Source organism: Anser brachyrhynchus, assembly GCF_964034855.1.
Source record: "Anser brachyrhynchus genome assembly, chromosome: 1".
Classification (NCBI taxonomy): Eukaryota; Metazoa; Chordata; class Aves; order Anseriformes; family Anatidae; genus Anser; species Anser brachyrhynchus.
In genome coordinates, this window is record NC_137694.1 from 129,333,486 (window position 1) to 129,359,077 (window position 25,592).

The 25,592-nt window shown below is 38.1% G+C and overlaps 1 protein-coding gene across 7 annotated transcripts in view; it reads left to right on the top strand.

The window, feature by feature from the left end:
- SH3KBP1 (SH3 domain containing kinase binding protein 1) overlaps positions 1-25,592 on the top strand; it is a 225,213-nt gene that overhangs the window by 127,199 nt on the left and 72,422 nt on the right. For 4 of the 7 annotated variants that reach the window (XM_080576410.1, XM_080576412.1, XM_080576413.1 and 1 more), the window contains 2 exons: positions 2,036-2,110; positions 12,934-13,130. In XM_080576410.1, the coding sequence (XP_080432536.1) occupies positions 2,036-2,110; positions 12,934-13,130 (272 nt within the window). Of the gene's footprint in view, positions 1-2,035; positions 2,111-12,933; positions 13,131-21,389; positions 21,473-25,592 lie in introns of those variants that run through there. The other 3 variants (XM_080576411.1, XM_080576415.1, XM_080576416.1) reach the window with 2 other exon arrangements.

Below are 25,592 nucleotides of genomic sequence, written 5' to 3' on the forward strand. Positions count from 1 at the left end.
ATATTTATTTTAAATATTTGTCCCAGCTGTAAGGTGATTTCCACCTTTTTTTTTTGTCTTCAAAGACACATTTCAAAATATGAGTAGGGACAGGCTCAAGTACCCTTAGAGTGAATAACAGTTCTTTGTTCTTTAAAGCATCCTCTTAGATCAGAACATTGTTTTTCCCTGAGGGAAGGTTACACAGCAAGAACGGGAAGTATACATTATAATTTTATCACTATATTAAATGGATACATGAATTATAAGGCTGATTATTTTTTGAGATTTCTCAGCTATCTAGTATTAATTTTAAGAATATTTTGTATACTGCATCTTGTCATTACAGTCTGTGGAGAAGCAAGAAAGCTGTCCCATAATCAAACGAATTGCATCTGAGAATCACAACTTATTATTGAGATGATTTCAAAGGCATTTTAGTATGTTCATGGCGATGTCATGGCAGCATTTAAAGGTAGCCTGTTGCATGTTTGTCTCTTCAGAAGTTGCTAGGCCTCATGTTAGGTATCTATTACTTTTAGAAACCTGTTAGTGATGGCTACTGAGGAGTCATGATTGCAGGAGCTAGGACCGGTGATAGACTCAGCAGCTGATGCTTCAGTCAGGCAACTTGGTGTATTTTGTATTCTTAAAGCTCTCTGATATTCATTCCTGTCTCTCTGGTTCTCTTCACTGTCATGAAGCTTAACATGCCTTTCTCTTAGCAATTTCTTAACTGTACCTTGAATGTTTTAATGGCATTCTTTGAATGGTATCTTGTAAAAGCAGGGTGGAAAAGTAGATTTGCAGCATTTTTGCTTCCTCATTATGTAAAAATAAGACAATGAAAACCTTGTGCTGTTAATTAAACTACAGGTACAAAACAAAGAAACAGCTTTTTACAATATATAAATAGGTATAGCTTTTTGTTTTCTGAAAGTCCAACAGAATGACATGCAGGAAAAAATATAATCTACATTTTTGGTACCAGAATGGGTGGATGCTGTATTGAAACAATTCACATGTACTGGCTATTTTGCTATAAAATTTTACTGAATACGTTCATTTTTATGATGGTATACCTAGGTGATCTTGACAGCAAGCTGACATTGATATATTTTCGAGTTTGCCTGTATACCCTGGGTTAACAAAACTAAAAGTGACACCTCAAATGCTCATGCCCTTTGCCTTCACTTGAATTCCATACCATGACTGCCAGAGCATGAGTTGTCTTGCTGTCAAAGAAAAAAAAAAAAAACACCAAGAAATTCATGGTTTTGATAGTGGAAATGTTATCTTAAATATCTAGGATGGGAAGTGTTTTTCTTTTTTCTAAGTTCCTTTTTTTTTTTTTTAAGTTTTTGTGTTTTGTTTTTGTTCATGTGTGCAGAGTTAAAACACCTGATTCAGCCATTGGCTGAAAAACTGCTTTATTCAGCTTTTTTTGTATCCTATTCCTTCAGCAAAGCATTGTTTCAGACTAGGTCCCATGTCCAAAATATTTCTAATAAATCCTCTTGGAAAGATGCAGTATTTTTGATGCTCACAGGATCCTGGTATATTAAAGAAACCTGAGTGTTTCAGTGCCCTCTTTGGATGTCAGCTGTGCTTGTTCACTACATCTGCAACAGGAGTGTTGAGCCACTGTGAGTACGTCATTGCAGTACTGATTTTTTTCAGGCTTTCCGTGCGCTCCATGAGGGGGCTGAATAAGACAGACAAATCATTTAATTTGCAAGTTATGCATCTTGATGGACAACAGACAAAACCTAAGAAAAAATGCATTCTGTTGGACAGTGTAAAGAACAGCTTTAGCAAAATCATGAGATTCTCTTATCTGACATACATGCAGTAAGAATATTTTAACTTCATGTAAAATCAGATACTTTTGTTAATATTCTCGTCGTTTTGCTAATGAGTCTTAAAAAATGTTAGTGACTGAAAATACAGATTAAAACCTCTTCCTCTCCCTTCTTTTTACCATCATTCGATCTCTTCACCCACACCCCACCCCTTCTCTTTTTTCCCCCTCTTTCCTTCTCTTCCCTGCTGTCAGGAAAATCTGCCTTTGAAGGGACAATTCTGTACAGAGTGGCACCGGCAAAGATTGACAGCTACAGACGCTATAACAGTGAGTGTGTTTCAAAATCAACAAGCAATAGCTTCAGTCCTCAGTACTTGTTTGATTTATCTACACTTGTAAAGTGTGCCACTGCTACTCACTTACAGCTACTCTACATGCATATATATCTGTCTGTAAGCTAAAGTCGGTTTGCTGCTGATGAACTGCCTAGCCTTAATGCAATGAGAATGCACTCGGTCCTTCTGTGCATGTATATGTTATATGTCTGTATAATGTATGTGCGTAAGCCCACAATAAACTGTAAATTACATTGGATGTTTGGGTTTGCTATGGGTTGAAATGAAGACCATTTAGTCCCATCAATTTTGCCACCTGAAACATGAAGGCTATTGATAATAACCGCAAATCTTTGAATTAAATTTCCATCTGCTCTCAAACTGAAGTTCCCATTATAATTGCTGAATTCATTAAGTATGCTGTGCTTTCCTTAAGAACAACGTGGCTTTTGTTTTGTTTTGTATTAATTTCACTGCATGCTCTTCTTTTGGCATTCTGTCTTTGACAGCTATTACTCACAGCATTTTGGTTGATAGGTTTTTCTGCCAAGGAAGTAGGTAAAAGATATAAAGCTACTTTCATTTCATGTTCAGGTTTTTGCCTTCTGCGTTTTGGAAGCATGGAACATATGCTGCTTTTCATATGCTTTTACTACCCTGTTAATACAGAAGAAGAGAGGATAGTGGTATCAGATGCAAGACTGAGGAAGCAAGGAAGATGGAAATCTGTCCTTCCACCTGCTTCTCATCCAGAAATCTAGCAGAAAGAGATCCTACTGAGTCACATTCAGTGTGACTAAGTACAAAGCGTTCAGTCCTGTCCTCCGGTGAACAGGATGTTGTGCTAACTTTGGCATCTGATTTTATCTCAGCCAGCTTTCTCTCCAGAATACCCAAGCTGTGCTGCCCTTCCTTCTACTCTCAGGGTGGGGGCGTTTGCTTTCCTACCTCTGTGGAATTATGTCTTAGCATATTCACAGCAAAGGATGAAGCAGTAGAAGTGGTAGTCTTCTATGCTGATAACTTGCACTTGCACTTTTGTTGTTGTTGTTTGAGCAGAAATCAAAGTTTCATCTATGTGTGCAGCTCTGAGTATTTCCCCTTGGAAAATGATCTCCCTGTCTACCAGAATTCACCTCTTCTCTGAGCTCTTCTCAAGCTTCAGACCAAGCTCTTGCTTTGGCTGGAGCAGACCAACATGGCTTCACATTTTTCTACTGCATCTCACCTTAGAGCCTTCTTAACTGCCTTACTCAGAATGTGTGCTTCTTGCCGAATTCTTAGACCATCGTGTTTTCAGTCACCTCTGTTTTTGATGATGCATCCACCTATCTGATGAGGCTAACACAGATTTACAGACTGACTCTCTGGTGCGTGTGACTTCAGATTTCAAAATCTAGCTTCAGATTAGATACAACATCTGCCTTTGGAGCCTTAATTTCACAGCAGTAAACTTTCTGGGCAGTGTTACCCTAATGATACCTTTCAGAGTTTTCTGGAAACTTGCTCTCCATGCCCTGCCTATTCTTTATTAACTGTCAAATGGCCTTCCCTCTTTTCTCCAGTTATATAGGCAGAGCCTAAGTAAAACCAGGAAGAATTCAATCACCTTTCCAGTTGTGCTAGAGCTCTGCATTTAGTTCTCCTTGATAACAATACTCGCCCATGATCATGCCATGTTGCACAAAATAAATTTCAACAAACATTTCAAAGCACGCATGGTTGGATAGGTATCTACAGGCATTCTTAATAACTGGCTGCAAGAAGACAGCCCACAGTAGATGTCTCCCATAGCCCAGGACAAACACCCCTATGAACTTTGTTTTCCAAGCTGCCCAAAGGTGTCATGTTTGATACTACCTCCCTTGGCATTTGGTTGAGACTTGCACTTGTCCTCATGCTACCGAGGTGTCTTGCTTTCCCTGTAAAGCTGCATCTAAGAAGGCCAGACGTCCAGCTACCTTTGCAGCCTGTTTGTCACTTACTGGGTTAAATCTGGGACTGAAACGGGTGGTAGACAAAATCAGATCATCTGGGAAAGTGTTAAGCAAAGTGAGAGTTGGCATCGTTACTGTCAGAGATGTTATCTCCTGACTAACATGCAGAGAGGAGGTTTCATTATTCTTCCTGTTGCATCTGTTGGCAGCTCTCTTCCTGCATACTAATTTTCTTCCACAGCAGGCCTACTGAAGGTGTGGCCAGCCTGTTCCATTTTGTACCTCATCTGTGGCCCTTATTTTTAGGCAGAGACCTGTGTGCTTATGTTTCCAGTCAAAATTGTTTGGAGACATTCCACAGGATTGTTTTCATTTGGGACCGTGGGTTTCAGACAGCCCACAGCTTCTCCGATGTCAGGTTTCTGATTGCTCCATAAGCTAAGCACAAGTCAATTCATAGCTTCAGATTCCTTATGCCCAAAGGGTGCTTCGATTCGCCTGTATTGCATTGCATGAAGCGTTGCTCAACTTCTGAAGCAAGCTTCAGAAGAGAAATGCTTTTACTTTACAAACATGTGCGTAGTGCTAAAATAATTTCATTTTGAAAGCCATTTTGCAGCTGCTATGTTTAAAAGAAATTTTCTTTCTTAACCAAGGCCTGGAATAACTAAATGCTGTCAAATTAGTTTGTAGCTGCTTCTAGAGATACTTTTCCCTGAAATATGCAAGACTGTCTCCTGCATAAGCAGCCAGCATTGCCTTCACATGCTGACATGGCTTTTTCAGTCATTAGGATGCCAAACTCCACTCGGCAATAGCTCTATCTCCTTTGGTATTCTGCTCATTAACCTGCTGTCAGAAAATTTTTGCTGCTGTGTATGCTGGGTGAACACTCAACAACAACAAATTACTTACTTGTCATTTTGCTGATCACAGCCCTCTTTCCTCTCATCCTAGAACTTTCCTGCATCTTGGATTTCTAAGGTTTTTTATTTTTTATTTTATTTTTACTGGTCTAATTTCTCTTTCTTCCTTCGCTTTCTTTTCCTTTGAAAATGCTACAACCGAGGAACAGGGCAGATTCAATGCCTGACTTGACAAATACTTGCTTCTCTTTCCTTATACATGGACCCACAATGCTGTCAGTAATAGATACTAGATATAATGGAAGAAAATGAGACAGGATCGTTGAAACAGAAGTATTCGTGAGTATCCTTAATTGTGTTTTCTATTGCTCCACCACATTATTTTTTTTCCTAATCCTTGAGGAACAGTGTCTGGTCAGAGTTCAAAGAAATCAATATGGTTGACGTATTTGTGGTATTATTAACTCCTTTTAAGAATGTCTGAATGTGAGCAAAGTTAAATGAGAAACCAGAACGTGGGTTTGAACAGTTCTGAAGAGGACAGTTAAAAATTTTATTTCAGCTTCTAACTTGCTTACAAAGAATACCATATAATAAATACACAGCTGCTACAATGAAAAATAACATCTGCCAAAGAACAATGCTAAAAAATGGGCGAGAGAAAAATTTTTGATTAAGAATAAGCATCCTATTTTCTGGAGAACAAATGTACAGATGGCAAGCGATTGGGGGTGGTGAGTAGAAGAATAATGTTGCATTAAAACCTTCCAAAGATTTGGGCTCCCATCAGCAAGTGGTTTTCCATGAGTCTCACTAAAGATCGGTTTTTGGTGAGTGGCAGGGAAAGAATCCTTTTGGCTGTGGTTGCTTATCTGTTATTTCACATACAATAACATATTCCTGTACTTGGTGAGAACACGGGTGATGACAAAACAGTTCCAAAATGAAGAAGGCGACAGTACAGCTGTAAAACTCCTGAATCAGTGGCCGTTTCTGTTTGCTCTTACAGTACTCAGGGAAATGGCTGGGGATGAGGTGAAGCCACCGATTTCCTCATTGATGGCTCCGTGTTCATGCTGCAGAAGATGCTTGTACTGCATTGTCCATAATGCATGCTGCTATGTGGTGCAGGACACTGCTCCCCTTTTCCCTGCATGATATTTTGTGAAAGTATAAAAAACTTGGGGCTGTGTGTTACGTGGCAAGAAATGTGTTATGGAAGATGAACGTTGTGAAAGGAAATGACAAAATGTTTAGAATACAAGGTTACATTTCTTCAAGGAGCATAACCAAGAAGAACAAATAATGACTAATGTTGAGATAGTCTGCATCAACCATTTGTACACGTATAATCACTTGGTTAAGAAGCATAAATTTTTTTTCCAAGTGTGAATTTATTAACCTTTAATTTATGAAGGAGCAATGCAGCTTTGTTTTACAGTCATTTTAAAAATCAATCTTCCTTTTCTGTTTTTGCTTTCCTTAATTGACACTACAGAACATTGTTAAGAATGTCTTCAGCAAAAAACAGGACTTTCATAGAAAACAAGCTCAAGATAAGTACCTGATAGGCTGTATCTATGCGTTCTGCCTTTGCCTCTGTGTGAGGAAAAGGAAGAAAGACGCTTCCTGTTTCATCTACTGCAGTTGCCATCTATGGCTTCACCTTCGTTATCATTCACATCAGTCGCTCAGGAGGTCCACACCACCCTTCTCTAAATAGAAGGAAAGAACACGTTTCCCCTTGCCTTTCCTCCCTCCCATAAAAGGCAGAAATCCCAATAAGCTTCATTTTCACAGTTCTTTATTCTATTAAACACAGCTGACAGCGTTTTTCTCTGGCTGCCAGACCAAATCAGGAGATTGTTTGCATTGTCTCAGGTGTGTGCCTCTGAACAGCTGACCTTTACATGGCTTAACAGAGCTAGTCTGAGAAGAGAGCTCAGAGAGCCTAAGCATCCCTGGCTCACACGTCGGCAGTGTTCTTGTCTTTTCCTCAGTGCCAGTAAAAGTCTGTAGAGAGAACAATCCAGAATAAAAATTAAATTAGTAAATAATACCTTAAAATAGAAAGCTCTGTAAGGCTTACGATGTATTGCATTTTTCCTGCCATTTTAAGCTATTTAGAAACAATTCTTTTCCTGCTTTGAATGGAGTTAATTTTATCACAGCTGTTTATTTTTATTTTAACAGCTTTAGTTTACACAGCCCTTTATCATCCTAAAAATCTTTCTGGTTTAGAATCTTGGTTTAATGCCAGCACAGCTCTGGGGATGTTGGTGAATTAAGTCTGATGTTGCGGTCTCTTCTTAATCCCAGTTTGAGCTAATCTGTTTTGGTACATTTCAGAATGTTGCTCTCAAAAGACCTGTAACTGGCACAACAGAAGTGTGGTATGTTTGAAATGTCGTGAGAAAACTAATATCTCATATATAGCCATAGAGGAAAAATATCTGTGAAGTGTGAAATTCCTCCAGACAGTGTTGTGAGAATTTAATCTTCATGAATATTAAATTATCTTGCACTTGTAAAGAGCATGAAGCAGCCGAGAATCTTAGATCTCTGGATCTTTTTAAATAACGTTATGCCAGGAGTCCCATCTCTAGTTCCAGCCAAAAGCTGGGACTCCTGGGAATTTTAACTCCTTGCTGCTGATGCTGCCCTTGGTCAGGTTTTAAGAAGCTTATTATTAAAGTTCACCTAACACTCAGATTTGAACTCTGCCTTGTGGTGCTACAGATGATCTGGTGACAATAAATCAAAGCATCTTTGCTTATTGAGCCAGAAATGGGAAGTGATATCCAAAAAAGTCTTATGTCCTTCCTAAAAAGTTATAAGGGTATGATAACGTTTCATACTACTAGAACTGGTGGGACAGTAGGAATGTTAGTAAGCACTAAGTGCTGTTATGTTCTTAGCTTGTCAGTTATCTGAATGCTGACAGAGAGCTGACATTTCTAGAAAACTTGCTGTTTTAAAAAAAAAAATAAAAAATAGTAAGAGGCCTGAATAATGTAGCTTTTATCCTGGCGTGGATATATCTGAAGTATTGAATGACTAGACTTGAAACCAAAAAACGTGTTTAGTGTTTCTGAAGATAGTTTGATGAGCTGCTGGCCTTACCTTTGTGCTACATTCACAGCTCTGCTGCAGCTGCTCCAATGTGGCTGTACTGCTTGTCAGTGGCAGATGACTGTGCCTGCTGAGACACACTCCAGGTTTTAATGCCCATTTAGCAACGTGACCTCCCTGCTAACTGTAGCTCTTCTTGCAAAAAATTCCATATTTAAAATTCATAATCTGCCAGCCTGTGTCACTCAGGTTCCTGTGTAGTTCCCAGCCCTATCTGTGGGCTGCATTTGTCTTTCAGGGAAACTGTCCACCCAGCTCTCTTCTCCTACTAAGCATTTTTTTTTTGCAGTAATAGTGAAAAAGGCCGTGCAAAGCTGAAGGAAAAAAGGAGGGTATTTGAGTCAGTAGGAAGAGGGGCAATTTTCTGGTTTTGGGAGGAGGGACAAGCTCAGAGTCCTGGGTCCCAGATTTTTATTTTTATTTAAGAGACTGGAAGGCGTCTGCATTGTGGAATAAAATCAAATAACAGAAGGCAAGAAAGGCTCTTGGATCACTCTCTGACATCAGTTTTGCTCATCTCTCCATCTTGGACGAGGAAATTGTTAGAGGAAAATGCTTAATAAAATAGAATCACAGAGGCTTACATGTCTCAAGTTGAACTAGGGATATGATTGCAAAAATAGTATTCCTTGGTTTCAGTCAAAATGTGGAATAGCACCTTAATTTAGTCTCCACCACTGCAACTTTGTAGGAGAAACTTCTTTGTCGGGAAAGGGTAGAAATTCAAACACGTGTTAAATAGATATAGACATACATTTATTTATTTCAGTAAACAACCCAATGAAAAAGTAAGTGAGAGGAGAGTATTTGTTGTGCAAGAGTGGGCAGAGTATTGCAAATTCTTGCTTGCAAGTTCTGTATGTGTACAAATCACAGATGTATATCTCAGGTACCTTGGGAAGAATTAAGATAAAGAGAAGGTCCCCTCAGCTTGTCTTTAAGAGTAAGAGCATGTTAGATTAATTTCTGCATTATTGTTTCTTAATGTTGCTGTGCATGCGTTCATTTTATCTAAGTTATTCTGAATTTCTACTGCATATAGCCTTTCTTTGCTGTCACTACTGCCTCTTTCCCACAGCCACCAAGTGATAAGAGCAAGAGCAGATACTCCTTGGAAAAGCTAGGGCTTTTATTCTCATTTATTTAAGTTCAAGGGAATCCTCAGTTTGTGTCAGTCAAAAAATAATAAATTCTGTCATTTTCCTAGTTCATCAGGAAGAATTATTTTAACTTTGAAGAAGCTTTGTCAGGTTGGCCGCTGTATCTGACCATTCAAATGCAGTTTACTTTGGACAGGCATCACTTCAGTCCATTCTGTCCTCATTAAAATATATATAATATATATCTGTTATTTCCTATTTAACTTTGTCACAGTATACAGTCCTGATAATAAAAGCTCTGTGGCAGCATTGAGAATGAAATGACTCTTGGATAACATCAAGCACAGATGGGCGATGCTAGGGAAGTCTGATGTAAGCCTGAGGTGAGGCTTCTGATGTAAGGTGTGTTGTCTCATCATAGAAGAATGGTAATAGAAGATGAAGATGCCAAAATGAAAAACAAGTGATTACCCAGAAATAAAAGGCTAATTCTCTTTGAGCCCTTGAGGTTTCTGATCTCTCTTTCATGCAGGCTTCAAAGAACTGAAAGTCCATATGACACCTGTTGAGTAATTCCCTTAATTACTTCCATATTTTATTTCCATCTACTGCCCAAGGTCCAGGTCTAGGTGTATGTCCTCTTCTCCCACAATTAGTGATGTGGAAAACCTATTTTAATAATTTATTTTAAAGACATGTTTTCCATTCAGGGAGTGGCTAAGAGAGGTCATGCATCCTATCAATTAAACACAGTTAACTTGTGGAGGGAGGTCTCTGCACTGCTGCTTTTGTCTGTCACAGAGTAGTTTTAGGAGATCCTGGCAAGGATGAAAGGGGGAACTTTTGCCAGAGGCTAATTTCCCTATCCCACATTAGGAGAAGGAAGAAGATCCTTTGTTCAGCAAAGACAAAATGATCACTGTGCTTTGTACAGAATTTTGAGTTGTGAAGGTTTTACTCTCAGAAATATTATTCATTTTTTTTCTACTTCCAAGTTACAACAAGGTTTAGGAATAAGAAAAAGGCAGTGACTTTGCCATGCTGCTGATTTATACCTATCAGGCTTAATTAGTCTAGTCCTGCATCTCTGAGTGCCCCTGCGTCGTGGAATGGCTCCGCTACAGACAGGGCCTCCATCATCATCACCGCCACAGCACAGACAGAACAGGATTGCAGTGAAGGCTTGAATTCACTCGTTATTGCTTTCATGAGCCCTGGAAGAACTTCCTTAATGATGGCATGAATGCTACCGTTTAACTACTATGATAAACCCGTGAAACCAGCTTTTGAGGTGTTAACCGAGGCCTGTCATGGGAAGACGAAAAGGTCAAAGTAAAAAGATCAAGGCCCCAGCATATGTGAGAAAAGAGTCATGCTGTGATTATTATTGTTTAGAATTCTTCTTAATTCAAATCCTGGGCAATTTATGGAAGAAATAACTTGTACAGTGGTATCTAAATCATACTCTTGCAGAATCAGTGATGTTATATATATATTCGACAGGCAGATGTAGCAGCCATGCAGGAGGCTGCAGAGCCAAAGCAAGCATTTTGCTTAGTCTTCAGCATTTTTGTTTGTTTCTGAGCAGGAGCTTTCTCTAATTCCGCACGTATACTCATTTCATTTCGGATACAGAAAATCCTAGAACAGAGCAGTATATCATAATTTTTCATCATTTGTCTCCTAAAACTATTCTCACTAAAAATCCTATCCCGATACACAATTCCTGATTTCCTCTCCTCACAGCACCCTGCTGCTAAAACCAATTTTAGCAGGTGAGCCCCTCACTTCCTAGCTCATAAATTTGTTCCTGTAGGCCTCAGGGCTTGTAGTGGTTTCTGTGTTTCATCGGAAAAGTTTAAAGTAGCTCTTGAAGAAGATCTTGTGTTTTACCAGTCTTGTTCCTTAATAGTGAATTGCCAGGAAGACGAGAAGACTCCCCGAAAGTGAGTTACTGCTCATCAGAATGACAGAAAGTTGTTGTGTGGAGACCTTAAAAAGAAACATCAAAACCAAAAACCATGCCCCAAGCCCCAGAAAATCATTGTTTTCTGCCTTTGTTCTTAATGATGGACTGAACCTGAAAGAAATTGTATGTGATTGTATGTGGAGCTATACCCTGAATTTCATCTTTCATTTTCTGCTCTCCTTAAAATTTTCCTCATTCTGTGGATTTTTGGTCTTTTAAACCTAGAGCTGTCACTTGAGTCAGGAAGGCAAAAGGAAAGGATTCAGTTGTTAATATTAACAATTTTAGTCATAAAGATTTTCCCTGACCGTCAAAATATTCTCTCTAGGTAATTGTTCTATTTGGCTTTGGCTAGAAAGATTGTTCTAGATTAGTTTAGAAACAGTATTCAGATGCTTTCAGCTTAGATTGCTGTTTCATCCTATTCTTGCTACTTAAACATGTCAGAGAATTGTAGAATCTGAGGCATTATTAGGGTATTGTAAAGCTTCCCACATGCTCCACAACTTGCAAGCCATTTATAGGAATCCAATAGACTCTGCTCTTATCTTAGTGTCATTTCTCTTCTCTTCGTGGAAATATAGATGATTTTTGGATAAGACTATGTGCTTACCTAAGGGAAGAGGGAAAGAGATCTGTATGTAATTTCTACTTGATTTGGGATGTCTAGAATTTAAGGATGATTCTTTCTTCTCTACTGGCAGCCTTACGATGAAAATCCATTGCAATCAATTTGTTGACCTTGGTATAAGAAAAAATAAGCTGAGAAGCTTATTTGATTTTTTTCTTTCTTTGACTCATATGATCTATGTCTGTGGCACCATAAACGCTTCTAAGGGGAATATGAGAATTTGGGTTTGTTATTTCTAGGTAAAATTAGCGATGTAGTAGCTAGCATAAAGTGCTGTGTTTTTCCTGGAAACATAGTTAAGTCAATCTGCAACATAGGAAGGAAGGAAGATGTAAATGATTCTGGGGACTGTTTCAATTGGAGGAAACTTCAGTGGGTCACTTCTGCTGCCAGTGGCTGCTTGGCTTGATTCTGCACCATCCTGTAAAGGACTGAGACGTCACCATATTGGATCTGTGGCCTCTGCTATTCAAACAGCGGAAATTTTCAGATAAGCACAGATAAATTTTCCTATTCACTGAGAGAAGTAATGCAAATCAGAGTGTCAGTTTTGATTTATTATATTCCTAGAGGATTGTGTGCATGGGTGCTTTTCTTACGAGGCTGCCTATGCTGCAGAGAGATTTAATGTTCATCAGGGAACACATTATGCAGCGTATTTGATTGCAGATTTGTTTAAACAGCTTTCAGCTTTATATTTCCCAGTTAGGTAATGTAACTTTAGATACTAATTGCATAATTGGCTTGATATGAGTCATACAGATTTAAGGTACAGTATGCCTGGTCTGACTGACTGTTAGCTTTAAGTGACTATATACAATAGCTGCCCTAGAACTGGCTTTAACTCTTTCATTTAATGAACTTTCTGGCAAATATGTGTCTAAGAGGGATTTTTTTGGTACTCAAGGAGTCGCTGTCTTCACAAGTGAAGTTTTGATCCTGGAGCATGCATGTTTTGTGGATTGGTGTAAGCTCTAACAAGTACACCAATGCGATGAAGTGACGTGATTTTTAAAACTCTGAAATGAGCGCATGGCACAGAGGACCTCTTCTCTGCCAGTTTCTCAAGGCTTTGTTTCCTTTAGAGCTTGGTGGGAGGGATCATGTTCCGGTCACAATCTCTTTTGGAAACAGGGATCTTCACACCTAAGATTCCTTCTTTTATCCCTCCATTTCCTAGGCCTAAAAGATACTACAGGCTCTGAGAGTGATGGTGGTGACTCTTGCAGCACAAAGTCAGAAGGAGCCAATGGAGGCACGACAATCCAACCCAAAAAGGTCAAGGGTGTTGGCTTTGGAGATATCTTCAAAGACAAACCTATAAAACTACGGCCAAGGTCAATAGAAGTTGACAATGATTTTGTCTCAGTAGATAAGGTACGTATCATTTCTTAATTCTTCCTTTGTTGTTGATTTAAAGAAGTTTTCATCCTGAAGTTCTAAATTCTATCACTGACAAGAACTTAAAGTTTTGTGGTCATTATTTCCTAATCTTTCTGTGGATGACACTCTGCTTTTTTATTTTGCCACACACTGGAAAGTGAGTGCTAGCGATGTCAACTGCCTACAAGAACTGTTACTTTGCTTAAAGATTTACTCCTCTGCCAATTAATTGTCCTTTTTTTCTAAGAAAATATTAGTTTAGAGAAGAAGACTGGAGAGGCTTTTTCAGATTTGTAGTTACTGCATTATAATAAAAAATAGTTGCTGGTTCTTATATAAACTAAGAGGGAGATACAGTCATTGTGTCATCAGCTTTCCGAAAAGGAAGATTTGGAAAATAGCTAAATACCTCCACTTAGTACTGGGTTTGTTAATTTAAAAAGTGCTTTCAAAAATCTCCTTTGTTTGAATCGACTAGTAAAAGGGAAAGCTTATTTTTTGTGGGTTTGTTCTATATGACATAAGAAAGTCCTGAGATTAACACTTGGGGAAAATTTTATCTTTCACAGATTGAAACAGACCATCTTTGTAGAGAGCATTCTTTGGTCTCTGACCTCCAAAACGATCATTAAGTAAACTAGAAATGGAGACTAGAAATCAAAATGAGATGTTTCTAGTAACTGGAAATATCTTTTTTTTTTTTAACCCCTTTTTGGAGGATGTTTGTTTTCATGGCTGCCTGAAATCTTATTCATACAAGTCCCACATAAGAAAAATTCCTTTGTATATAGGATGTACCTGATAGCAGATAGACTTAAGCTTATACATGACTGTACTTAAGCATTTTTTCTGTATTCAGGACAAAAAGTTCTTTAGCATCAAGAAGTGCGTATCTTAATAATGCAGTTCTGCAATAAGTGACTCATTATAAATCATTAATTTTCCACATGTAGGTATATAAAGGAAATATGCAGACAATTTCCTAAGATAAACACACATAGAATTTACATGCTAGTAGTATTTATAACTTGTGCGTAACAGCAACATTCACTTGTAAGATAATGTAGGCACAGACCAGAATTCAGGTGTTACACAAAATGTAGTTCTCCTGAATTGGATACAGGCAGATCAGAATTTTCAATTGATAAGGCTCCGTTAAGGCTACAGAAATGATTTCTTTTGTCTGCAGACTTACTATAATTGTAGCCATCTATAAAGTAGTCATTGTAAATGGGAACTGATTAAAATAAATTACATACTTCTTGAACTCTGGAGTCCATCGCTTTAATATGAAGTACTCACAAAGTGCTTATGAAGTAGCTTTTGTTCACAGAAGGGAAGTCTTCACTTTATAGTAATGAGAAATCATACCTTTGTTTCTCCATTACAGAGACAGATATTGGTGCAGTGTAAGTCTGTTTCTTGCCAGCCAAAAATTCAAACTAGAATCTTCAGAAATTTTATAACATTTCTCATCCTACCTGTAGACCTTCCCTCCTATGTCCTCAAATTTCTCCTAAAGTTGGTATGGCTAGTGGAAAATAATGTCTTCATCTTTGTAAGCACAGACCCTTATTTGTGCTTCAAGTGTGTAGATAAGCTTAAGCAACGCTCTGCTGTCATTGCTTTTTTTTGCTTGGTAGGGTCAGGTTGGTTAACCTTTGAACAGTGCTATTCAGAAGTTTCAGGACTGTTGTCTTTACCTACGCATAGCACCAACACAGGATTCACTGACAAAACGTCAGGTTACAACTGCAAAAGATTAACCTCCCCAAATACTTCTCTCTTGGCTGCAGGAGATTCCTTCCTTGTAATTGCAGTGTTCCTTGCCACTTAACGTTGGCTGGGAGAGGAGAATCCTGCAGTGTCTGTAGTTCCAAGAAAGGTTGTATTTGTCTCAAGAGCTCTGCATATAGGGTCAAAAGTGTTGCAATTTATGATGCAGAGCGACGAATCAATACAAGTTCTCTCAATTAATGTAGTTTTTAAAGGGATCTTTATCAGTGTATCTTGCTCATTTACAAGAAATAGCTTCAGTTTTTCAATAAATTTTTTGAAGAGGCAGAAACAATGCTATCCTCAATTTCGTCATGTTTTAAACTTATTTCTGAAGTCTGGAGACCCTCAAACTCTTTCTATTGGTTCTTCTTGATATTATTACTGATGAAACATTCTATATATGTCTGTAATGATACTCTTACCTTTCTCATTTACAACATTACCTAACAACTATTGATTTTTTTAAAGTATCAGTAAATTATTGAGAGGCTTGTATAATGTAGGATTATTTATAACAAGATAATGCCTATGGGAGATGCTGTTCCTTTTTACAGAAGAATCAACTTGGTCTCATTTTGTTGGCATTATTACTTTCTGTTCTACTGTGTTCTTCTGTGTTATGATTCATAAGTTTAAATCATATTTCACACAAAGGTGCTATGAATTATTGTTGTGTTAAGTTAGGAAAGCTTTTACACAAATATTGGCGGGAGTATGAGGGCAGAAGGGATTGCTGTCAGTGGAGCAGGAACAGATTCCATTACACCCTGCTGTAAATCACCGGTCAGGTTGCTGTGCTTCAAGTGTTTGCACAGTGCTAACAATGTAGAATATAGTGGCCCTTGTCTTTTAGGGTGATCAATAAGCTCTCAAACTAGAGGCAAAACTGAGGAGTTGCGTGAAAACCCATTGATTTTATTGGTGTGCAGAATTCATTGCTTTGCTGTTCTTTGTTCTAAAAATCACAAAAGCAGATTATCCTAGGGAAATCAATGATGCAGTTGTGATAGTTTAATATGAGCAGTGCCATCAGAGCTGTTCTTTTGTGTTTTAAAATAAAAGAATCAAATACTGTTTCTTTGTAGTTCTTTTCTTCGCCTGTTTGCATTGATGAATCAACTGCTGGCCGTATTTGTTTTCTAGTCAGAATAGAATCACATTCCTGAGGTTTGGCTCTGTCAAATTCCCATTAATGATAGCTGTAAGTGAGCTAATTGGCTATGCTACATGTGACTGAAGCTGTAGCTTGCTCACATGAATTTTTAGAAGAAATGCAGTATGCGTACAGGAATGTTGTGTCTCCTTAGAAAATTTAGTGTAGCACTATTAAAGTTGTATGGTCAAACAGAAATGTCCATTTCACATTTCTTCCTTCTGCTTGTGCATTTTCAAGACATTTATACAGGCGTTTATTTTTTTCCTCCTTCATTTTGTAGGGGCTTGTCTAAAACTTGTGTTTCTAGATTGCGCTTCCTTCCAATATGATCGATATGTGCCGTGCTTCCATTGTTCCGATAAGCTATCACATTTTCCTCTCCTATATCTAAAAATAAACCTCTAAAAGTAGAAGAAAATTAATTTAACCAACATGCTCCCTAGTCTGAGTTAACTGTATCGGGTTGTTTTTATTGAGTTGTAATTTCAGCTGAAAATGCTGGAGGCCATGATAGGTGAATGCAAAATAGAAGTCCTAAAAAGTCATTTTTATTTCTCTGAAAACTGTCCTTACTTATGAAGAAACTATTGAGAATATCTTTTGCATTTTCCATGTGAGATGTGTTCATAGCTTTCTTCAGGCAAGATTTTCATAGTTAGCTAGCTCTGGTGAATTTGAACAGAGCTAGATTTCATTAGCAGCCTTTGGTGAGGTCACATTAGTGTTTGCCAGAACTTAATGGAAATTATATCCAGCCATCAAACTGGGCAATATTGCAGCCACCATAACGACTTAATATAAAGGAAAGGCTGTAATGGCTCTAGACCCAGCAACTAGTTAACTGCTGTTTAGGGATCCTTCTCACTGCAAGACGCTACATAGTGATCTTTATTTCTGCATGTATTAAGTATATTGTGGAGAGGGGAAATGGAGAAGAAATAATGAAAGTAGACAGAACAGCTAGAAGGGCTGGAAGCTGATGCCAATTATTAAATCTACCTGTCCAAAGTAGTAAGATGGGAAGTCATAAATTCAGGGTGCCTGTAAGATCTGGGTTTCTATTTTGAGGCCATGACCCAGGGATCCAGAAACTGTGATGACGAGGTTTTGTTGCCAGTCAGGTCTTTGCCACAGCTGTTACGTCAGTTCTTGCCTTGTTGCTTGCACAAATCGTTTTTCTCCTTAATTTTGAATTGTCATTTAAAAAGAAATCTTTGAGAGATGCAAGGTCTTTGGCATTTCCAAGCTGGCTTATGTTGGGTTTGAGCTCAGGTGTGCGTAGCCAGCACTCACTGTGAACACTGAATGTCCTTGGAGGTTCTTACTCCCGTAACACAAAGATGTGAGAGACAGTGGTCAAAATCCTGAGATAATTAAAAAACGGATGTGAGCAAAAATACCTGGTACTGCATACAAACACTAGTAAAAATGCCTGCTGAGACCGAGAGCATGCAGTGTGAATATCAAGTGGTTGTAGCAGTTTGCTCTTGAAAGCACAGGTTTCTGGCATTCGTTTATTCAGGAACAGCCATCAGAGATGGCAGCGGTCGTGGCAAGCAGCAGCAGCGTGTCAAACCGTATGTGGGAACGGGGGAGGCAGTCAGCTGTTCAAGCAGCATTTGTGTTTCGCTTCGCAGTCGCTTTCTGTGTAGTTTGGCATCCCTGCCTCACCACTCACTTTAATGTTGACTTGTGAGTAAAGCTATAAGGGGAGAGGGTCCCTGGCCCCTCCTGAAGTTGTGCTGAGAGCAAGGCTGCCTCTGCACACAGGGTTTCTTCCTTCACCGGTGTAACCCTTCATTCCGAGAGTCTGGTGTGGAAGCAGGAATTATGTTTCTTCCATTATGCAGAAATAGCACACGTTTGCAAACAGCGACTGATATTTGTGGAGCACTGTGGAAGTTCTAAATAATGTCTTTTGAATATTATTAGCCTTTCTGGAGTAAATAAATAAGAAGGAAAGGTAGGTGAAATTTGCCCAGCTCTTGAAATGAAAGGCAGTCAAAAAGCAGCATGCCTCTTTGAGTCAGGGGAGGCTGACTCAAAACAGGACTTGGTACCTTGGGAATAGAACAGGAAATGGAAAATTGGGTTTAAAGAGAGGAACAAATTTGATAACTCTGGCTGGCAGTGAGTCTCTACTGAGTCACTGAACTATGATACTTAAATGAATAGTGTCTCCTGACCTCCTGTATACGTTCTGCATTTCCATGCTATCCCATTAGTGAGCTTTCTTTCACGCTTTCTCACAGTGGTTTGTAAAATGTTCAGGCTGCCCAGATAGAGCTGTCCAGGTATTGGTGACATAGTTCAGATTACCATCAGTTTGCAACAGCAATTTTTGGCAGAGGAAGTTAGCCACACAATGTTTTGTGCTGCTTGTGACTTTTTTAGGCTTTTGTTTTCAATAAAGCAGCTGTTAGACTCTAAATAAATGCAGGATAGCTGTTGCCCATGCCACAAAACCTCATTGGCCTTTATTCAGAAAAGATTTGTTCGTGTGAAATAAGTACATCCAGCATATGCACGAAAACGTTTTTCAACTTATGTTCTGGACTTGAGCTCCTTGAATAGCATCTAAAAATAGAAGCAGAGTAATGTAAAAGTATTGCTAGTACTAGAAGTCACTCCTAAAAGTGATTTGGAGAATCTGGTCTGTTCTCCTGGGGGAGAGCACTGGGCTTCTGCCAAAGTGAGCTCCCTTGGAGGAGAGCAGGCAGGGAGCGCTCCTGATTTTTCAGGAGTGGTTTTGATTAGGAAGTCTTAGGATGCTGTAGTCTGAGAAACAGGATGTATAGATTTAAGCTAATGCAATTTTATTTCATAATAGGGACAGAGCAAAAGTATATATGTTCTACATTGCTGTGATACACGATGCTGTTGTGTTGTACATTGAAGACCAGTAGTTTGCTAAATCACGAGAAAACTCTCATTTTCGTTTAAGTCTGTACCATTCCCAAGACTTATACCCCACAAGCATTTAAAAAGGAGTCATTTAAAGATGAAACAAAACAAAAAAAACCCACTGTGCTTTAATAGTTCAAAATAAAGTTCATTTCCTGAGTTACAGAGATATTTGGTGGAGCCATAAACTGAATTTCAATGAATGATTGGTTTCTTGTTTCAACTTCAGTACAGAGAAAATGCTTTAGAAAGTAGCAGTACTGATGTGTAGGCTGTCTATATTTGCTGTCTGTTGGGCTTCAGGAGAACAAGTTCACAAATTAAACTGTCTAATACTAGTAGTAAAATTTACCAAAGTAAAATCTAACTGATACAAATTGATACAAAATATTTAAATTAGTGTAATCAAGGCATTAGGAATAAACACTTTTATGAACAGTGTCTTAGTGTTTCTAGGTCAAATGAGATTTTTTTTCTTGCTTCACTTGCATTTTGTCAGATAATATAACTTTGATTTTTAATTGCTATGTCTGAGTTGTTAGGCTTTTTAAACTTTGGAAAGATTATAAAAATTTAATGAGATGACATTTAATCTTGGCACGCATGAACTTTGAAAGTTAAAGAACAAATATTGTTGTGCAAAAAAAATAAAATAACATATCTGACTTTGGAAATTACCTAAATAACTGTCATGGCTGCTGAGGTATTAAAAAGATTTATGAATGTGAGCTGGACTGTCTATAACCTGGAAATTGCCAAGAGTAAAATACATACAGTCATCTTTTGCTATCTGTTCAGCTTCATTAGCTTGTGGAATTTTTCTTAAGTGGTTTCCTTTTTAAAATTTTCCATAATCAAGGATTATTTTTAAAAAGACATACATGATTGTATTATTTATGTTTATACATATTTATAAAATGTATGTATTGTAAATGTGTTATGGATTATTCTTCTCTCTACAAATAGATAATAATTTTATGTTTTCTGGAACTGATAATGATGTGTTGTAATATAACTTTAAAATAATTTGTGATTTCTGAAAACAGAGATCTTCAGGAGGTGGGTTGGCTGGCTCAGGAGGCGTTCAGACTTCGCTCTGAGTCATTACTGAACCTGTTCCGCAGCATGGAGCTGGCACAGGGAGTGTGCTGCAAGAGAGGTTACCTTTCCTGTGACCCATCATCTTGGTCTTTTCCAATCTTTAAAATATCCTGGCATTTTTTCCAGAGATGTATGCTTGCAGTAGTAGTAGTCCTACTCAGATCATTTTAACTTCACCTTTGGTATAAGAACAAAGATATCTCAGATCATTTAATCCAAGTCTCTCAACCAGATTAGGACCAAATATGCATAAATAATTCCCAGGGGGTGTCTCTCTTTTTTTTTTTTTTTTCTTAAAAAGGCATCCTGTAAAGAAAACTTAGGGAGGATACACAATTTACTTCATGATAGTAACAGAAAATATATTTTAATATATTGGCTCTGCAAATTAAATTTTTTCTTGTACTTTTTATAGGAAGCAGAGTGAGCAATTTAATGGCCTCCCCTTTAAAATCTGCATACTGTCCAAGTTTATCATGTCCTTCCTTATGCTGTTTCTTAAAATCAGGGAACCTTTTTGTTTGTTTCGATGTATGAGTTCAGTTTTTCTTGTCTCAGAGTTGTTTTGGCACTCCCATGAGAATATCTTTTTAGAGAATGGGTGTGTGTGTCTAGGGAACGCGTTGAGTATACGTATGTATGTACATTGTAGACGTGTTTGTGTGTGAACGTGTCAACGTTTTTCTGAGGTATTTAAGGTCAAATGGAAGTGAGAGTGTGTAGTATGTTGTGGTTTGCTTAAATATAAATATTTAATTTCTTCCAAATTATTTGAGAAGCGCGTGATGTGTTATCCTCCCCTGCCCTTTTACATTCATTTTAAATTTGAAGGTTTGTGAGGAGGAAGTATTAAGAACTTATAAGACATTCATGGAAGAGAGCATCATCTTAATGGTGTTGCTGTTTCTTGATCAACTTCCTTTAAAAGACAAAAACCTTAAACAAAAGCTTATATGACATGAAATATCGATTTCTCCCCCCACCCCAAAATAGAGAGACCAGTACATTCAGAATTTGTCAAAATCTCATTTTCCTATAGAATTGTTTGCATTACTTCTTATCTGTACAGCCTAGACAAGAAGCCTATATACATCCTCCCTTACATTACCGTTCCCAGCTCTCAGTCTCGTGAAGCCAGGAGGGCCGACCGGCTTGGGAAAGGAGAGGAAACTTCTAACTTAAGAGTGAGCAGAGGTAGGAAAAGCTCCAGATTTCCTGTGAAATAAACAAGTGGAACCTTTGTTTCCCTGGGATGGCCCGAAGTGTGAGTCAGTGCTAGGGCTGGGCTCCCACCCTTGCTGGGCTGAGCTCATGCAAGGAAGGGGCAGGACTCCAGTGCTCGTCTTGGACACTTTGAGCTGCTGAAGGGCAGCTGGGCTTCACAATGGGAGAGGAGGTATTTCTTTTACAATTAGTTGCTGTTTTTTTTTTTTTTCTGTCAATATTCAAAACTCTTTTGCAATTTATATCTTCTGCAAAGCACAGAATTCGACTGCAGGGTTCCTTGGTAGTTCTGCACAGTTTGTAGATGCTGGGTAGGTAAAAAGAAAAGAAAGAAAAAGAGCACTGGGGATCCTGAAGTCCATTTCTGCTATAGAGGAAGGTATTAAAAGAGGGGGTTACTTTTGTGTGAAAACACATTCTGTCGTGGCTCCATTTAGCTTAAGTTTTTTTCCTTTCGGACTGTTTGGCCATTAAGCTTGCACAGATGTTTTTTATTTCTATATGATTTGGTTTCAATTTTCTTACTCTAAAGAATAATGTAACTTCGTAGTTAGGCAAGAATAGTTGCACAGTCTTTAGGATGTGTTGCTCTTTCAAATGTGTGCTTATTGAACAAAAACTATCCCCCCCTCCTTTTTTTTCCTTCCCAAGTGATCTAATAAAACGGCACTTCTTTTTGGCAGAAAAAAGAGGAGGAGCTTTACTAATCCCTCTTCTGTGTGAGGTGACATTTGGAGTCTCTTGTATGAATGAGGAAAACTGATACGAATGATTTGGAGAAAATTGTATTGGGATAATAAAATCTAACTGGAAATTATCCTTTCCTTCAAGGAAAACTGGAGTCAACTGATGCTTGTAAAATTTTATAGAAAGCTGAATGGAGAGGCACCAAGTAAACTGTTTAATTATTTGCAGATACTTTGGGGACTCTTAGTAGAAACGTGAAAAATTTCTTTCAACTTCTGCATTTAACAACTGAAGTCAGTAAACAGGGTGGAGGAATGAAGCTACAGGTTTCCTGAATTGTTGTTTCTCTTACAATGTGCCATGTGTCTTTCTCTTTTCTGCCTTAAAAAAAGAAAAGAGGAAGGAGGAAAAGAGGAATACAGAAGGATCCTAGAGCAGCCAGACACTGTGGGCTTAACAGTCTGAAAGCCAATTTCTAAGTTGCCTTTTAAACTTTTTTTTTTTTTTTGCATGTGTTTCTGTAGTAAGTCAGTGACATTTGATCTTAGTAAAATAGTTCTTAAATACCATGAATATAAGCTTACATTATTAAACTGAGTTGACTAAGCGCTTCATAAAAACATCCCAGTAAAAATCAAGGAGGGGGAGAGAGGACTCAGCTCCTGGGGAGGAAGTCCTGATGCAATAGGGCCTTGTAGCCAAGTACAGCCCGCTGCTGCCTGGGTTTTGCTGGGTGCTGGGCTATTTGCCATGCACTGGCCACCCAAATAGCAGTAGACCTCCATGTGTCCAGCTGACAGTTTCTTCTGAAGCAGTCTCTGTACCTAAAGCACTTGCTGAAAAGAAAAGCTAAACCACATGATATTAGTCATTTTTTCATTTGTGTTTCAAGTTTCTGAGCTTCATTCAAAGGAAAATAGATGAAATTCCAGTCAGCTGAAAGAGAACTGGATGGAGATGCTCGTGCATTTTGCTTTGTCACTTGGTGCACTGTATTTTTCCCTGCAAGAATTAAATACTAATATATCCCTGTTTAGCCTTAGTATCTACTGTTGAGAAAAGAAGAAATCTAATGCCAAAATGGGAGAAATATTTGCTGTCAGCACAAAGTCTGGGACTATCTGCATGACAGTATGGGTTTAGTCTTTTTTTTTCTTTTTTTAATCATTGGATTTGAAAAATATAATTGAACAACTGCTTGGCAGTTTGTTGTCAGCATTGTAACTTTCACAGAAGAGCAAAGTAGTGTTGTTACTACTTTAAAAGGAAGACACTAAAGAAGAGCCATTCCCTGGCTTTTGTTTTCTTAGATTTTCTTTTGAGAGATTAAAGTAGCTGAACTGATTTCCTTACTGCTGCAAGAGGGAGTGTAGATCTGTGTAACTGTTGTAAGGTTCATTAATTTTTGTAGAAGAGAAGGTTTCATAACAGCAGTTTCTGTACTGGATGGTACAATCTGGATCATGCTGATTATCAGTTGCAATCTAGACGGATTGTTCTCCTGGGAGACTGGAAAAGGATTTCATTCACTATGTGCAGCCTGATTAAAGGATCCTTCCCAGAGGAGACAGAAATTAATTGTGAGTTGCAATCTGCAAATGGTAAAATTTCTGACAAGGAGTGGAGGGGACAGGATCCTTTACATTTGTGTGAACCACAGTCAGTAAAAGGGGAAAATGAAAAATAAATAAAGCACAGAAGAAGGAAGACTAATCTGCTGGAAAAAAAATAATAAAAAAAAAAAACAACTTTTTTTGCAAAAGCACCTTCTACCATTGCTAGAAGAAGCTAAATGAGCCTGTTCATACTTCTCATTTCCATGTGCATTCTTTCAGTACTTTGAGATGAGGCAGTTGGGAGCATACTGTGTAGCTTTCATGCCATTTTTGCTTTTTTTTTTAATTTCATTTGCTAAAGTGTTTTTATTCCTCAGTGATTCTAATATGTCTTGCTCCATTAGTTTCAGCAGCATCTACCTAATGTAAGCTCTTGCATTCGCTTTCTCACCATTAGCCTTTTAGGAAGGCAGATTTGGAGTTCATTAACCATTTAAAACTGACAGCCTAACAGCATCAAGTGTCAGGAGTCCAAATTTCACAGAAATAGGAATCTTACAAAGTGTATGAGTTGAGATACATAGGTTTCTCTCCTGGCCAGCATGTCAAGCACATGAGGAGAAAAAAGCCTCTCCACTCCCCTTCCTGCGCATAATTTGAATTTTTAATTTGTCAAGATACCAAGTTATAGCGGCTTTGGAGTCTGAACTCATCTGCCTGTAGAACAGGTACACGGTGGAGAACGGTGATGGAAAAAGCAAAATGTGCATTGTTCTGCTCTCCAAGCTACCCAGAGTTCTAATGAAAATAACATTTCATCGTTCATATTCATTGAAGCTTTTGTTTCTACACGTTTTTCTGTCCAAAAAGTTAAAACAAAAAATTTGCATCTCATTTTTTTACCCACTTATTTCTTTGAAAGTTACTTGAAATAGCACATATTTCTGTGGTGACTTGCGTAAAGCTAATGAAGATATTCTTCATCTGTGTTTTGTAGACTGCTGGTGGTCTGCTAAACACCTGCTAGTTTTAGTGCATGGATAGCTGGATTGGACATTTGGTGCTGGCTCAGGTCATTTCTTAATGGAGCTCAACAGCTGGAAACAAGAACTACAGTAATTTTCCATTTAAGCAGTTCTGAATTCACTGAAGAGATGTTTTGTAGTTGCAAATGGGAAGTTTGGAATCTGTGAAACAGTCTCTCTAATTAGATGTCTTTCACATTATGAAGGTTTGAGACTTTCCTTTTAATGCAGAAATATAAATTACATGAATGTAGAGGATGTAAACAGTTCCAGCTTGGCATAAACATCCGTATCATCACTGAGGGAGCAGCGTGTATTCATACAGTGAAATACTGAAATATTGTGCATCTGAAGACACCTTAAGTCTATAACACTTTCTCAGAGAAAATCAGAGGCAGTTAAAACCTTTTCAGACTACTAGACGGAGCCTGATTTGTTCAGGAGGTAGGTAACTTGTTACGCACGCTTGACTGACAGTGTTTTGGTGTACGTAATTCACCTTACAGGTCACAAAAAGTTTGAGATGTCTGAAGAGGAAATACAGTTGTATATTACTGTCCTGTGGGTTTGTCTTTTTCATTACAGTAGCTGTTGCAAGTGTTTGCTTTTTATAATCTTTTAGATTTATAATAGGTTTCTGGACTGTTGGAACTACAAAAGAGGGACCGAGGAAGCAGATTTATGTATGACATAAATCACTTCATAACTCTTAAATCTCTCAATTTTTTTTTTGTAGTGGCCTACAAATGAGAGGATTTAAATTAGCCTGAAAGAGTTGTTGCTTTAAAATTTTGAATAGTTTTCTAATTATTCTCTCTATATATTTTTCTTCTCCTTATGATTTTGTTTTGTTTTTAACTGAAAAAAGTGAGTTAGTTTGATAATGTTTGGGGGTAAGAGGAGTTTGAGTAAGCCTTTGAAGTTTCTCTTATGGAATTGTGGAACCATAGAATATCCTGAGTTGGAAGGGACCCTCAAGGATCATCAAGTCCAACTCTTGTCTCTGCACAGGGCCACCCTAAAG